General features: G+C 42.1%; 1 protein-coding gene across 1 annotated transcript in view; it reads left to right on the top strand.

The window, feature by feature from the left end:
• Positions 1-17,156, top strand: part of furinb (furin (paired basic amino acid cleaving enzyme) b) — a 91,093-nt gene that overhangs the window by 58,399 nt on the left and 15,538 nt on the right. Inside the window, exon 8 of the mRNA XM_060903532.1 lies at positions 6,723-6,823. Within this exon, the coding sequence (XP_060759515.1) occupies positions 6,723-6,823 (101 nt within the window). The remainder of the gene's footprint in view (positions 1-6,722; positions 6,824-17,156) is intronic.

The raw sequence follows: 17,156 nt of genomic DNA on the forward strand, positions 1-17,156 counted from the left end.
CGTGTCCTGACACATAGCTGCGTCAGGGCGTATATATACACACTTCTGCATAGGGAGTATCAGCAGTAGAAAGTTATGGAATGTGTTTTGCACACTCAGTATCAAGGTCACACAGGAGTTATGCACAGTTCAATAACCGAGAGAACATACTCTTTTGCTTTTCTCTGTACCTTCTAGTTTCACTGAAACCACATTCCTGGTTCCTCCTGTTCTAGGGGGTGTATGGTCTGCTCTTTCATGTATAATAAAACAACTCCTTATATGGTGAGTTGACCAGGATATGAAATAGGAACAGAACATACGAAAGTACAAAATGTACAGAGCAGCACGTATTATCTCTGGCCTAAAGTTAACCCTAAACTGCTACACTACACGACAGTCACCCTTGGGCCGCGCATTTACAAGAGTAGGTTTAGGAGTATTCAGGATTATATTCTTACAATCTTAAACATAAAAATAGTACTATTTGTAGACTTAAACATTCAGATTAAATAAAATTAGAAAATGCTTATGACTTTTTATTTTATTGCAAAAATATAACTAGATATAACAGCAATATGTCTTACTGGATCAGTCTTATTAGGCACTTAACATATTTTAGAGTGCCATTAGAATCTGTGAATGGATAATTAACTCCTGAAATGCAAAGAATGTTATACAAGGAACAACTGTTTATATTTTTATTATTTAATTACCAGTAATGTGTAAACTATAGTTTATACTAAATATGTTTCTTTATTTAATTAGCAATAGTGTATATGCTTACACTTTTCAACCATAGTAATAGGGACACCTGTACACCAGCATATTTATGATGTTGCAGCGGCTCAATGCATAAAATCCTATAGGTGAGGAGCTTCCATTAATGTGCATATCAAACATCAAAATGGGTTAAAAATGTGATCTCAGCGCCTTTGACCATAGCATGGTTGTTGGTGCCAAATAGGATCTCAGAAGATTTTTACATGCAACAGTATCTAGAATTTACACAAAATCACATGAAAAAAAAAATCAGTGAGCATCAGTTTTGCCAGCAGAAATGCTTTGCTGAATAGAGATAAGAGCAGAATGGCCAGACTGCTTCATGCCAACAGGAGGGCTACAGTAATCCATCAAACCTTGAGGTGGATGGGCTACAACAGCAGAAGATCACATCAGGTTCCATTCTTGTCTGTCAAGTTCAGGAATCTGAGAATACAGTAGGCACAAAATCACCCAAAACTGGATAGCTGAAGATGGGAAAAAGACCAGAGGAGTGATTGAGTTACTACAGGGTTTCTGTCAGGTTTAACCAATCTGTCCATGCTCAACTGACGTCTCTCATCAACAAAGCATTTCCGCCCTCAGAACTGATGCTTTAAAAATATAAAAATCCTGTAAGATCCTGTCTGGCACCAACAACCATGTCACATTCAGTGTCAGTGAGATCACATTTTCTCCCATTCTGATGTCTCATGTGAACATTAACTCTTGAGCCACATGGTTGTCTGATTGGATAATTAAGCAGGTGGACCAATGTTCCTATTAAAGTGGCATGGTGTGTGTGTGTTTATAAATGTCAATTCATATAGATACCCTATATTATATAAAATTATATCCATCCATAGCTGCTTATCCTGTCCTACAGGGTCGCAGGCAAGCTGGAGCCTATCCCAGCTGACTATGGGCAAGAGGCAGGGTACACCCTGGACAAGTCACCAGCTCATTGCAGGGCTAACACATAGACACAGACAACCATTCACACCTATGGTCAATTTAGAGCCACCAATTAGCCTAAGCTGCATGCCTTTGGAGGAAACCAGAGCAAACCCACGTGGGCAGCATGCAAACTCCACACAGAAAGGCCCCACGTTGGCCGCTGGGCTTGAACCCAGGACCTTCTTGCTGTGAGGCGACAGTGCTAACCACTACACCACCGTGCCGCCCTTATAAAATGATATATGAATCCCTATTTTAATGATTTTTATATTATTAAATACTTTCCAATACCAGCCCAACACACATATTCATAGTTCTAGTATCAGCTGACCTTTAGAAAATCTGTTTAATAGCCTGCACACAGCAGGCCAACTTAATCTCATACATATAAATGAGTACAGACAGCTTTCATTCTTGTAAACAGTGCTCTGTTTCTGTTAAGCATGTCTCTCCACAGCATTGTGTCCATTGAATACTTGTGCATCTCATCACATTGCTGCCATCGCACTAATTTGTTCTCTCAGACACACATGTTTCTATTAAAACAGCAAATTTGATTACAGGTAAATTGCACTTGAAGAATTTAACCATTGATTCTTTAGCCTATTATATGTCTGTATATGCAGAGTGTGTAGACCAACACGTACGTGTGCAAACACACGCCTGCATGCTCATTAACACCTGTTCTCAAAGAGGATCTGTGCATGTCTGGAAAAGGAACGGATGCTAGCTTTCTTGCACATTTACCATGGGTGTTTCATTGTTCTACATAAGGAGTAAGGATAGCACCTATTACACCTTGTGGTGAAAAATAATTTTGGACAAGGCGAGAGAAATTATTCCTGGATCTGCATTCTTGCATGCTTTCGCAAGCTGTATAGTGAAATATCTTATGGCCTTCCCACTGGTCAGGTGCTCAAAAACATTCAGATTTTAACTAGGAAAACTATGTATTTGCCTTCTATGCCAAAAAATTAACAGAGAAGATATGTTAACGGACAAATGAGAATTAATGTACGAAGAGAGATTAGGGTAGTGAATGATATTCAATGTATCACTGTATCTAATAGTGTTAATGACAAGAAATAGGGCCAAGATCTGCACACAAGATCTGTGTGCAATACAAGCATATACAGTGGGGCAAAAAAGTATTTAGTCAGCCACCAATTGTGCAAGTTCTCCCACTTAAAAAGATGAGAGAGGCCTGTAATTTTCATCATAGGTACACTTCAACTATGAGAGACAGAATGGGGGGAAAGAATCCAGGAAATCACACTGTAGGATTTTTAATGAATTAATTGGTAAATTCCTTGGTAAAATAAGTATTTGGTCACCTACAAACAAGCAAGATTTCTGGCTCTCACAGACCTGTAACTTCTTCTTTAAGAGGCTCCTCTGTCCTCCACTTGTTACCTGTATTAATGGCACCTGTTTGAACTCGTTATCAGTATAAAAGACACCTGTCCACAACCTCAAACAGTCACACTCCAAACTCCACTATGGCCAAGACCAAAGAGCTGTCAAAGGACACCAGAAACAAAATTGTAGACCTGTACCAGGCTGGGATGACTGAATCTGCAATAGGTAAGCAGCTTGGTGTGAAGAAATCAACTGTGGGAGCAATTATTAGAAAATGGAAGACATACAAGACCACTGATAATCTCCCTCGATCTGGGGCTCCACGCAAGATCTCACCCCGTGGGGTCAAAATAATCACAAGAACGGTGAGCAAAAATCCCAGAACCACATGGGGGGACCTAGTGAATGACCTGCAGAGAGCTGGGACCAAAGTATCAAAGGCTACCATCAGTAACACACTACGCCGCCAGGGACTCAAATCTTGCAGTGCCAGACGTGTCCCCCTGCTTAAGCCAGTACATGTCCAGGCCCGTCTGAAGTTTGCTAGAGAGCATTTGGATGATCCAGAAGAGGATTGGGAGAATGTCATATGGTCAGATGAAACCAAAATAGAACTTTTTGGTAAAAACTCAACTTGTCGTGTTTGGAGGAGAAAGAATGCTGAGTTGCATCCAAAGAACACCATACCTACTGTGAAGCATGGGGGTGGAAACATCATGCTTTGGGGCTGTTTTTCTGCAAAGGGACTAGGACGACTGATCCGTGTAAAGGAAAGAATGAATGGGGCCATGTATCGTGAGATTTTGAGTGAAAACTTCCTTCCATCAGCAAGGGCATTGAAGATGAAATGTGGCTGGGTCTTTCAGCATGACAATGATCCCAAACACACCGCCCGGGCAATGAAGGAGTGGCTTCGTAAGAAGCATTTCAAGGTCCTGGAGTGGCCTAGCCAGTCTCCAGATCTCAACCCCATAGAAAATCTTTGGAGGGAGTTGAAAGTCCGTGTTGCCCAACGACAGCCCCAAAACATCACTGCTCTAGAGGAGATCTGTATGGAGGAATGGGCCAAAATACCAGCAACAGTGTGTGAAAACCTTGTGAAGACTTGCAGAAAACGTTTGACCTCTGTCATTGCCAACAAAGGGTATATAACAAAGTATTGAGATGAACTTTTGTTATTGACCAAATACTTATTTTCCACCATAATTTGCAAATAAATTCTTTAAAAATCAGACAGACAATGTGATTTTCTGGATTTTTTTTCTCATTTTGTCTCTCTTAGTTGAGGTATACCTATGATGAAAATTACAGGCCTCTCTCATCTTTTTAAGTGGGAGAACTTGCACAATTGGTGACTGACTAAATACTTTTTTGCCCCACTGTATGTTATATACTGTATATTTGGTAGGGTGCTCTTTTTTCTTCCAGAAATGTCTGGTGTTGTCAGTCACACCACACCGACTTACAACTAATTTAGACACAGCCTTTAAAGTTAATTGAATCCTTTAAGCCTAAGCTGAAAGCACATTACATTTGTGGATAGTCTTTTCAGTTTCAACAATGTAGTCTAATAAGCCATTTAAACCTTTCATGCTACTTGTTGAGGTGCTCACCATATTCTTTTGCCTGATGGACAATCGCCTAATTCTCTATGATTTGTCAGTAATTATATGTGCCAGTGAGAGTGATTGTAGATTCTGGAGATGAGCATTTATCTCCCTCTCTCTCTCATATTCTCTCTTTTCGCCTCATTTGTTACCAGCACAGTAGAAGCAGCCAGCTGCAAACAGCTCATTTGAAATTGTGGAATGTGTCCCTATGTGCACGCTTTTGACATTGATAGCATTTTGCTCTTTCCCTTGGCCCTTCCATTTTGTTAAGGTGTCAGGGGTAATTCCGATTCTGGCTGATAGGTTTAGAGGGGATGGAGTTCTATAAACACTATTTATTTAGTGGTGTGTGTGTGTGTGTGTGTGTGTGTGTGTGTGTGTGTGTGAGTGAGTGAGCAAGTGCCCATGCATGGCTGTGTATGTGTACAAGCAAAGAGTAAGTACTACACATTTATTTGGTAGACCCACCCAGTGTTTTTACTTATCTGCCTTTTTATAATGTATACCTACCATATAAGTGCATTTTGTAGGTACATAATAATTAACTATAGCCCATCTGTTGCTACTGTATGCATAATTTGTCTGCCTTATCCATCAATGGAAGGGAACCACCAAAGGAGCAATAGGGTCATTCTCAGTGCAGAGTGACAGTGACACTGTAGTGGCTTTGTTAGTTTGTGTGGTGCTAATAAAAGTATGTCAATTGCAGCAACAGTACTGGAATTTTTAAACACTGTATATGTTAGACACATCTACTTTGTCACTGCATATTTTAGGTGTACAGTTATAAACTGTAGCTTATCTTTTTCCATGCTCCATGCGTGTCGGAGTCTAACCATTCCTGTGTCAGTACCACACACTGTCTTCTCACTACTATGCTTGCTGTACTGAGAGTGATCCACCACACATGTAATATTTTGTCAGTGGTTGTAAGATTATTAGGGAGCTATTACTGTAATTATTCAAGGCAAGTGTTAGTGACAGCTGATTAGATGTGAGGGCTAATATCTAATCTATCTATCAACATGACCAACATATGAATGCATTATGTCACACACACATTTAAAGGCAGATAGGCAGCTCTATTTGTGATTTCCATTTTTTTCTTTAAGTCTTTAAACGTGAAAAAAGCACTCAACTTTTTGTTTCCATCTGTCTTTTTGCATAATTTGTACTTTCTTTGTAGTGTGTGCTTAATCTATCTACTTGTAGTTTCTCCTTCAAAAGGCATTTTGTTGAAAAAGGATAGTGCACCTTCTCAGTTATTGCTGATGACATATTGTGCACATCAAATTGATTCAGGATTAAAATAGAGCCAATGATATCAAATTAGTGGGGGGGATCACTCCATGTAGTCACTGGACACAACTGTCACTGATAGGCTGCATGATTCTACAGTCTGGGCTACAAAGAAATTAGCACTGTTTTTTTTTGTTTGTTTGTTTGCTTTTACCATTTTATATATTTTTGTTTTTCTTATGATGATTGGTGGTGCTGTTGCTCTTGATTGCACAAAAGCCCAAAATAATCTGTCTTAATGGCATTTGTGAACCGCAAATAATCTGACATGGAAGCCAACCATGAAATTATATTGATTTCTGAAATACAGGGGACTTAGATTTGTTATTCAGTTTATAGCCACTCCTGATAGGTGTACTTGATAAACTGGTAATTGAGTGTATATGTGTAGCTCTCTTACTGTATATGAATCCTGATGGTAGTATTGCCTGGGGCTTGACCATGTTCTGTCCTAGACTGTAAGAGAATGCCAGTACTGACCCAGGTCTCAGAGGCCCTAATTAAACTCATATCCAGTCAGCCATGATGATGATGGTGCCATCTTATTAATCTTCGGGACAGCCGGAAGTCCCAGGAGCAGTGAACGAATGAGCGATAGAGGTTGCTCCGGACGCCAGCTTTGTCAAATATGTCGACGAGCTGAGGTGTCGCCTACGGCTATAATTCTATCAATTTTTCATTTTTGTATGTTTTCAGTGACTTTCATAATATCTAATTTCTCACTGTGTGTGTGTGTGTGTGTGTGTGTGTGTGTAGGTGACAACAGATCTGAGGAAAAAGTGTACCGACTCACATACTGGCACATCTGCATCAGCCCCTCTGGCTGCAGGCATTATTGCTCTCACCTTGGAAGCTAAGTGAGTGACAAAACCTGCCAACACACGCACGCTCACACCCACACACCTACTTCGGGGACACACATTGGCTGATAAGTGTCCCATATCTACAACAAACACCCTATCACCTGAGTCCAACTCTTAACCAACCTGCATTATGCATTACCTCACATGCCTCAGTTTTAACACTCACTTTTAAAACTCAGTTTCAACAACACCCCACCCCCCCAAAAAAAAATTATATATATATACACTGTATATATATACGTCATCATTTAATACTGTCAGTGACAGTCATCACTTGTCTACAATACGGTCTGTCACCCATAGACCCGGTCTGTCTATCTCTCTTTCACTATTTTGTAATTGAACCACACATGTTTATTCAATTCATTTTGGTATTCTTTGATTACTCTCCCAAACAGAATAGACGTTTCAGATATACACAGTGCCCTCCATAAAAAAAAATAGGAAAAAAATAGTAAAAATTATTTACTTTAAATGCAATAATTAGATTTTTTTCACTCAAACAATAGGAGAGAATATTTGTCTTTGTACTAAGTCATTCTCATTAGAACAGCTTTTTTTAAGTGCAAGTGTTTTCTCTCAAAAACATGGTATCAAAGCCAAAAATAGACCGGTGTCTGCTTCATTAAAGCACTTATCAAACTTTGTACTGCATCATGCTCCCTCCAAACCTCTATCAGGGCCTGACTGGATCCACTATATCTCAAGGTACGTGAAAGACATGCATCATGACTCTTCTTTGTCCTGACATACTGTACTAACTTCCCCAACATGGTTTTTAGCCTCATTGTACTCTTAGTCCCTCAGCTAGCATGAGGATTTTTTTTTTTGATGGAGCTTGCAAAGCATTTCTGTAAGTTATAAAGGCATCGTTTACTTGTAGTTCCCAGGAAATGTGATATACATATTCTCTAGGGTGTAAATATAAGGAAATGCATATACAAAATCCTTTTGTCATCTATTCCCATAGAAAGACTTTAATGCAAAAGAGACAGATGGTTATTGACCTGCACATATTGGATATAAAAATAAATGAGCCCTTAAATTTCCCTTAAGCAAGAACAAAAAGGATACTAACAAAAGTTTCACAAAAATGAGCTCAAAGATCATAGTTTCAGAAATGTACAGTTACTTGATTCTTGTGGTTGTCAAGATTCAAAAACACCAATTTTATAACAAGGTGGTTGGAAGCATTGCAAGGAAGATTCGATTCGATTCAGCTTTGTCAGTGAACAAGTGCAAGTACTTAAACAACAAAATGCAGTTGGTATCGAACCAGAAGTGCAAGTTAGTGTAAAAATGCAATGCACATAAAAGTTAACAGGCCAATTGTAGTATGAATATGTAATTAGCATATTAGGATAAATAAACATATGTGGCAGCACAGTGGTGCAGTGGTTAGCACTGTTGCCTCACAGCAAGAAAGTTCTGGATTCAAAGCTCATGGCCAAGGTGGGGGCTTTCTATGTGGAGTTTTCATGTTTTCCCATGTCTGCGTGGGTATCCTCTGGGTGCTTTGGTCTCCTCCCACAGTTCAAAGACATGCAGATTAGGTAAAAATACCCAGCCAGTGGGGTTGTACAAGCCAGTGTATATTTAGGATATAGAAGGATAGATTGGGGAGGGTTGCAATGGAAGGGCATCCAGTGTGTTAAAAAAAAAAAACACACACCAATTTAGATATGTGGATATGAACAATCTGATGTGGTGACCCCTAATGGGAGCATCCAGAAGAAGAAGAAATAAATATATGCACAGATAGATAATTAAGAGTTATTCCACGAATCGTACATGAGCCGATAAACAACGAAGCTTGTAGTGCCAAGTTGGCTATAAGCCATGTACAATGAAATTGAGTGGAATAACTGTTTTATTATATCCACATTAACTAGATTTTGAGAAACATATAATTTTTATTTTTATTTTTTTGCAAATTCAATAAATAAAAACTTTGTTGGCTCTTTCAATCTTAAGTGGTTACAAATGCCATATGCCAGGTTTGTGGTTGTGTAGCATGATTGAGAATAAATAGAAATAAAAACCAAATATATTTTTGTGGTCAATGTATGTCTGTTAGATAGCTTTGATAAAATAAGCAAGGTATTTTGTTGGAATTCAGTGTCTTCAAATAATGTACTGTTTTGGAGACCCGTTTTGTGACAAAACTGGTGCTCGTATTTCAATCCACTGTCAAAGATAAAATAAAAATTTTACTCTAGTGTACTGATAGAAAGGCTTCAACTTGAAGTTAAACACAGAAAAATATTTTCATTGTAATTCTTCCCAAATCCATATGAGCGCCAATCAAAAATCGCGTCATGCGCATAACATCATCTGTCCATCTAAGTTATGACCGTTCAGATCATGTTTAAAAGGCTATTTTTAAAATTAAATAAAAGCCAGGCATATGTGTGTTAAATAGATATAAATCTGACTGCTATCAGTTTTTTTGGCAAAAAACTCTGATAAATGTCTTTTATTTGGATTTACCGGTAAATGTACGGCCGTACCCCCCCACACCCCGCCCAACTCTTATGCGCGAAGCAGGTGCCCACTAATTCCTACCATAACTAGGTCATGGGGATCTCCAGACACACTCATGTGATGTCACTGTGCGAGATATCCAATGGGGCAAGGTAGGTGAAAGTCGTTGTCTGTCCAACAAAATTACGACCATGTTATATGTGTTACACACCAGTGAATCCTGTAGTGTCAATTCATAAATATTTTATGAATAAAGTTCTTTTTTATTTCTCAGGTTAAATAACAACGTTACAAAATACAATTTTGTATGTTATCACTACTCTGGCTCCAATAGTTTTTCCTGGGTAAAATCGACATGAAATGTTATTAAAACGGTTGGAGCCAACTTATGCATTTTAATTTTTTTTTCTGCATGATATTTGAAATTATTTTCTTTCTCTATTATGAAGAGTTCCTATATTATTATTATTATTATTTCCCTATGAGAAATCATGACTATGACTATTTTTGTAAATCTTTTGGCTCAAAAATTAGTGTCCAGGTTACACATGTGACGCCAGATTTTCACGGTTTTCAATGTGGTCTCCTGCACAGCACAGTGGGAGAGTTATCTCCCCCTTATGATGTATACACCAGGGTACTATAACTATTAATTATAACCAATATTTAAAGCTCTCCTTGCAGTTTGCTTTTGAAAAGTATGTTCATTTATACAGTACACTCAATACTTGGTTGGGGCTCCTTTACCACAAATTGTGGTGTGGCATGAAGGCAATCAGCCTGTGGCACTGCCACAGTGTTATTGAATCCAAGGTTGCTTTGATAGCGGCCTTCAGCTCATCTATATTTTTAAGTTGGGTGTTTGGGTCATCTTCCTCTTGACAATACCCATTTCCATGGGGTTCAGTTCAGGCAAGTTGGCTGGCCAATCAAGCACAATAATATCATGGTCAGTAAACTATTTGGTAGTAGTTTTGGCACTGTGGGCAAGTGCTAAGTCCTGCTGGAAAAGGAAATCTGCATCTCCATAAAGCTTGTCAGCAGATGGCAGCATGAAGTGCTGTAAAATCTCTTAGTAGATGGCTGCATTGACTTTGGACTTGATAAAACACAGTGGACCAATACCAGCAGATGACATGGCACCCCAAATCATCACAGACCACGGAAACTTCACACTGGACTTCAAACACCTTGGATTCTGTGCCTCACCATTCTTCCTCCAGACTCTAGAACTTTGATTTCCAAATGATATGCATAATCTACTTTCATCTGAAAAGAGAACTTTGGACCACTGAGCAACAGTCCAGTTCTTTCTCTCCTTATCCCAGGTAAGATACTTCTGATATTGTTTCTGGTTCAGGAGTGGCTTGCAGTCTTCCCCATGATTGTGGTTGCATGTACTGAACTAGACCGAGAGGTACATGGTATTTATACTGTTTTACTCAAACTCGAAATGAAATACTCTAATATTTTGAGATTTCTTTTTTACTGTTTGTGCTGTAGGCCATAATTATCACGTTTGTGCCTCAGTGCCCTTCGTCGACTTTGTTCCTGAGGGCACTGAGGAACAAAGTCGACGAACTACACGCTGCCACACAACACCTGTTTGAATACAGGGAAAGTTATATTTTATGTTTCAGCGAAACGTGGCTGAATAACACGGTAAATGATGATAGTATTTCCCTTCCAGGGTTTGGGACACCGCTAAGACTCGACAGAGACCAGCGAGCCACTGGGAAATCGATTGGTGGTGGTCTCTGTATGTATATTAACACACAGTGGTGTAAACACTATGTCATCAGACACATTGTCAGTTCCCCAAACTTAGAACTTCTCTCCATTTCCCTTCGACCCACGTACTTGCCACGGGAGTTTGGGCAGCTCTTTGTGTGCTTGGTTTATATCCCCCCCAGTGCAAATTACAAAGCAGCTGCAGAGGTTATACATCAACACGTACAAGATCTGGAGACAGCCTTCCCAGATACACCCAAGTTAATTCTGGGCGATTTTAATGGCTGCTCCATGTCAACTGCATTGCCCTATTATCAGCAATATGTTAAATGCACCACGCACGGTTCAAAAACCATTGATCTGTGTTATGGCAACATAAGAAATGCCGACCAAGCCATCAATAAGCCACCAGTAGGTGGGTCAGATCATAATACTGTCTACTTACTGCCCTCATACTGCCAGAGACTTAAAAAAGAGAAGCCCAAAGTAAGATCAGTGCCTGTATGGGACCCTGACAGTTTGACAGCTCTGCAAGGCTGTTTTGACTGTACGGACTGGGAGGTCTTTGACTGTGAGGACTTGGACAATCACGTTGAGACAGTTACAGCCTACATCAACTTCTGCATGGATAGTCTGATCCCTACGAAAAAAATAAAAATGTTTGCCAACTCAAAACCATGGATCACAAGTGATATTAAGAAACTGTTGGTGGAAAAAGAGCGGGCGTTTAAAGCAAATGATCGGCGCAGGGGGAAGTTGATTCAAAGGGAGATACAGGCGGAAATTAATCATAGCAAGGGAATATATAAATCAAACGTGGAACAACTGTTGATGAATAACGACTCACGGATGGCATGGAGAGGAATTAAAACTATGACTGGACAAAGTAATCAGCTAAAAATTCCTGAGCACTCAGTCGAAGAGGCAAATGCCTTGAATAAACATTTCACTAGGTGAGAGAGCGGTCTGCGGCCTTTTCCAAACTGGCCGGACAACATAACAGAAAGCGCATCAATCAGTGTTTGTAGCAGGGAAGTCGAGTGGGTGTTCTCGCAAGTCAAACCCCGTAAAGCGGCTGGCCCTGACAAGCTGCTAAGTATGGTTCTCAGGACATGTCATGAACAACTTAGCCATGTTTTCTGTGACTTGTTCCAAAAGTCATTGGACACACACATGGTACCTAAAATTTGGAAAACAGCTGAAATTCTGCTTCTGCCGAAAAAAACGAAAGCATCCATTTTAAATGATTTTAGGCCTGTAGCTCTTACCTCCGTAGCAATGAAGTGTTTGGAGCAGATCGTTTTGACCCACTTAAAAAAACAAACAAACAGTAACTCAAATGGACACACTTCAGTTTGCATATAGACAGAAAAGGGGTGTGGAAGATGCAATTACTACCATGTTAAATGGAATACACAAGCACTTGGAATTACCTTCATCATATGTACGCATCCTGTTTGCTGATTTTTCATCAGCTTTTAACACTATTCAGTCACACACCCTTATTGAGAAGTTGAGAACAATGGGAGTTAACCATTCACTTTTGAAATGGATTTTTGACTTTTTAACTGACAGAGTCCAATATGTTAAGGCAGGTAATGGTCAGTCATCTGTCATTAGTATAAATAGGGGCGTCCCCCAGGGGAGTGTCCCATCACCCCTATTATATATGCTGTACACAAATGACTGTGTGAGCCACACCCCTGAATGTTCTCTTTTAAGTTTGTTGATGATACACCCATAATGGGTTTCTTAACAGGTGATGAGACTGGCTACAAACAGGAAATAGACCAGTTCTATAAATGGTGTAATGAAAATTCCTTGATTTGAAATATTTTGAAAACCAAAGAAATGGTTATCAATTTTAGGAAAAGGCCCCCTCTTAAAGGGCTGATGACATGAACATGACTCTATGCAATTTCTTAAATAAACTATACAACACGGCAAACATGTTAGATTTCAGTTATAATTACGTGAAAAGAAGCTGTTGTTACGCGAATATCCAACTTTTAATTGCACAGCGCAAGAAAACTGGGTCCGTGGCTCGCGGCCATGTTGTGACGTCAGCGGAAGAACACGCTGCGGTTCACTGGCTGTTCTACTCTGGTTCTACTCAATGGAAATGGCGCATGAAAACGCCGGTGAACTCTCTAGTGCTAGCTCTTCCTCTTCTGGGAGTCTAGAATTGTGTTGATCTCTTCCGAATAGAATCTATGATAGCCTACCCTCTTTACCCTTTGCCTCTCGTTGCTAGGCGGCAGTTACATGAAAGCTGCAAGCTTTCACAAGCAAATACATGACTGATATCACGCCGACTTTATGATTACATTTATGATTATCATGTAGAATCTATAGCTCTACGTACCTTTATCTTATGTCGTTTCACAACACGTTCTGACAGGAGGACTGTCTTTGGATCCGGCATAGCTACGAGTAGACCCCCTCTGGAATACTGGCAGTGTTGCCAGATTGGGAGGTTTCCCGCCCAGTTGGGCGGTTTCAAGTGCATTTTGGTGTGTTTTGAACATATTTTGGGCTGGAAAACGTCAGCAGAAACTGACATTTTCCAGCCCAAAATATGTTCAAAACCCACCAAAATGCACTTGAAACCGCCCAACTGGGCAGGAAACCTCCCAATCTGGCAACACTGTGTAGGCACTGCTGATGGTAGCAGCACACGTTTGTGCTGAACTGAACACCCAAGAGATTCTTTTAAGCTGGGAAGGGTGTCAAAACAATCCAAATCGAAGTGTTCAGAGCACAGGACGGATGTTGGTGAGGGCTCCCACTTGTCACGAGTGCGCCTGACTTGCTTCACCCACTTCGCATGCAGCTCGGGATCTCTGGGAAACTTGAATAAACTTACCCCATCCTTGTGGGTTTTGGAGCAAAAGCCGGCAACACAACACGAAGGCATAATAACTAATATATATATATATATATATATATATATATATATATATATATATATATATATATAATACTAATAATGATAAACTGAACACCTGTCGCATCAACAACAATCTGGTAAGTCAGGAGAAAGGTTCTTTCGCTGACGTCATATAGTTCCTCCTCCTTCTTCGTCTCCTGGGTGCTGCAGCCCTGTCAAATTTGCCCAAATAGCCGCGTTTTTTATCATAACTTGTAAAATAGGCGCCTTCGTGAATTAATATATGGATCATCGGGAATTACTTTTTATGTTATAAAACATCGCCAAAGATGTCAAAAACGTGTCATCAGCACTTTAAACCAGTTTCTGTACATGGGAGTGATATTGACATAGTGGAAGAGTATAAGTACTTAGGTACTATTATAGACAATAAGCTCACATGGAGGGCAAATACTCTTGCAAGATATACAAAGGCACAACAAAGACTTTATTTTTTAAGGAAACTGCGTAGCTTTAAGGCTGATACAGTGATTTTGAGATTGTTTTATTTAACTTTTATACAGAGTGTTGTGACCTTTGTAATTCAGTGTTGGGGGGGGTTATCTGTTCAAAACAGGAATATGCTGGATAAGATTACAAAACTTGGTAGGAAAATAACTGGATCAGAAGTGAAAAGTATCATGCAGATTTCTGATGAATACACCATTAATTTGGCCTTGAAGATACTGGATGATCCATCCCACCCCCTCTTCCCTGAGTACTCCCCTCAGGACTCCGTTATAGAATGCCACATGTAAAAGCAAACAGAGCTATAACATCTTTTGTGCCAAGGAGCATTCAGCTGCTAAACAGGCTGAATTCAGGCAGGTTGACACCATTCTAAAGTATGCACCTTTTATTTTGTAAAGCTCTGTGAAGTGTGGGTGGAGCACAGAGGACGGCAGGACAAAGCTTCAGGTACTAATAGGCTTTTTATTGCCAGATTTTTCAATATAACAGCCTAGTTTTTATTCTGTAGAGAAACACACACACACACGCTGTGTTCTTGTCCCGGGATGAGCTCTCCTCTGCTCTCCCTCTGCCTCCTTAAATAGGGTGCGGTTACTGGGAAGACACACAAAACACAGGTTAATTACCGTCAGGTGTAGTGATTCTGCCACTCACCTTCCCTGGCTCCGCCCTCCTGTCACAGACCGGCGCTTGACCACGCCCCCGCTGCCACATACCCCCACCGCCCGACTCAGGCCGGGCGCCCGTCTGGCCCGCAGCCGACTCCCCCCCCCCCCCCCCCCCTTGACGGGAGAGGAAGTCCGCCACGACCATCTGCGCCCCCAGCCTGTGGATCACCTTGAAATTGAAGGGTTGGAGTGCCAGATACCAACGGGTGATCCGCACGTTGGCATCTTTCATGCGGTGGAGCCACTGGAGGGGCGCGTGGTCCGAACAGAGGGTGAAAGGGCGCCCCAGCAGGTAGTAACGGAGGGCGAGGACCGCCCACTTGATCACCAGGCATTCCTTCTCAATAGTGCTGTAGCGCCCCTCACGCACCGACAGCTTCCTACTAATGTACAGGATGGGGCGGTCCTCCCCCTCCACCTCCTGGGACAACACCGCCCCCAGCCCTCTGTCCGACGTGTCGGTCTGCAACACAAAAGGGAGAGGGAAGTCAGGGGAGTGTAAAAGTGGCCCCCCACACAGTGCAGCCTTTACCTCAGAGAAAGCCCGCTGGCACTGCTCCGTCCACTGGACCGGATCTGGCGCCCCCTTTTTAGTGAGGTCAGTCAGCGGGCTGGTGACGTCCGAATAATTAGGTATAAACCTACGATAGTAGCCAGCCAGCCCCAGGAACTGTCTCACCCCCTTTTTGGTCTTGGGCCTCGGGCAGGCTGCAATCGCTGCTGTCTTATTAATTTGGGGACGCACCTGCCCGTTGCCCAAGTGGAAGCCCAGATACCGTACTTCCACCCACCCAATCGCACACTTCTTCGGGTTGGCAGTGAGACCCGCCCACCTCAGCGACCTAAGGACGGCCCTCAGGTGTTGCAGGTGCCGCTGCCAGTCGTTACTATAAATGATAATGTCATCCAGATATGCGGCCGCATAGGTGGCGTGAGGCCGGAGGACCCTGTCCATCAGCCGCTGAAATGTAGCGGGCGCCCCAAACAGCCCAAACGGAAATGTGACGAATTGGTGCAAGCCGAACGGTGTGGAAAAGGCCGTTTTCTCCCGGGATAATGGAGTCAAGGGGATCTGCCAATATCTCTTCGTCAAATCCAGTGTCGAGTAAAAGCGAGCCGTGCCTAGTCGATCGAGCAGCTCGTCAATATGAGGCATTGGGTACGCGTCGAATTTAGACACCACGTTGACTTTTCTGTAGTCCACACAGAACCAGACCGACCCGTCGGCCTTGGGTACCAAGACCACCGGGCTGCTCCAGTCACTGTGGGACTCCTCGATGATGCCCATTTCGAGCATGGTCTGAAGTTCTTCCCGAACCACCTTTTTTTGTGTTCGGGTAGCCTGTAAGGGCGGCTACGCACTACCACCCCCGGGGGTGTCTCTATGTGGTGTTCTATGAGGTTAGTGCGACCGGGCAGGGGCGAGAACACATCCGAAAACTCGGCCTGCAACTGGGCGACCTCCGTGAGTTGGGTCGGGGAGAGGTGGTCTCCACAGGGAACCAGAGAGGTACGTGATGCCAATGTCCCTTTTTGAACCTCCGGCCCCAGCTCCGCCTTCTCCGGAACTACCGACACCAACGCCACGGGGACCTCCTCGTTCCAGAGTTTAAGCAGATTGAGGTGGTAGATCTGTAGCGCCCCCTCCCTGTCCGTTCGCCTTACCTCATAGTCGACGTCCCCGACTCGCCGTGTGACCTCAAAGGGTCCTTGCCACTTGGCGATCAATTTGGAGCTCGACGTGGGCAACAGTACGAGTACCTTATCTCCCGGAGTGAACTCTCTAAGGCGCGTGCCCTTGTTGTACAGGCGGGCTTGCCGTTCCTGGGCCTGCCGCAAATTCTCCTGAGTTAGGTGGGTGAGCATGTGGAGTTTTGCGCGCAGGTCCATAACGTACTGAATTTCGTTTTTACTCTGTGAAGGTCCCTCCTCCCAATTTTCCCGCAGCACATCTAAAATGCTTATGCCCATATAACAATTCAAACGGGGAGAACCCCGTGGAGGCTTGGGGGACCTCTCGCACTGCAAATAACAAGGGTTCGAG

This window comes from Neoarius graeffei, chromosome 2 (genome assembly GCF_027579695.1).
Source record: "Neoarius graeffei isolate fNeoGra1 chromosome 2, fNeoGra1.pri, whole genome shotgun sequence".
Taxonomy (NCBI): domain Eukaryota; kingdom Metazoa; phylum Chordata; class Actinopteri; order Siluriformes; family Ariidae; genus Neoarius; species Neoarius graeffei.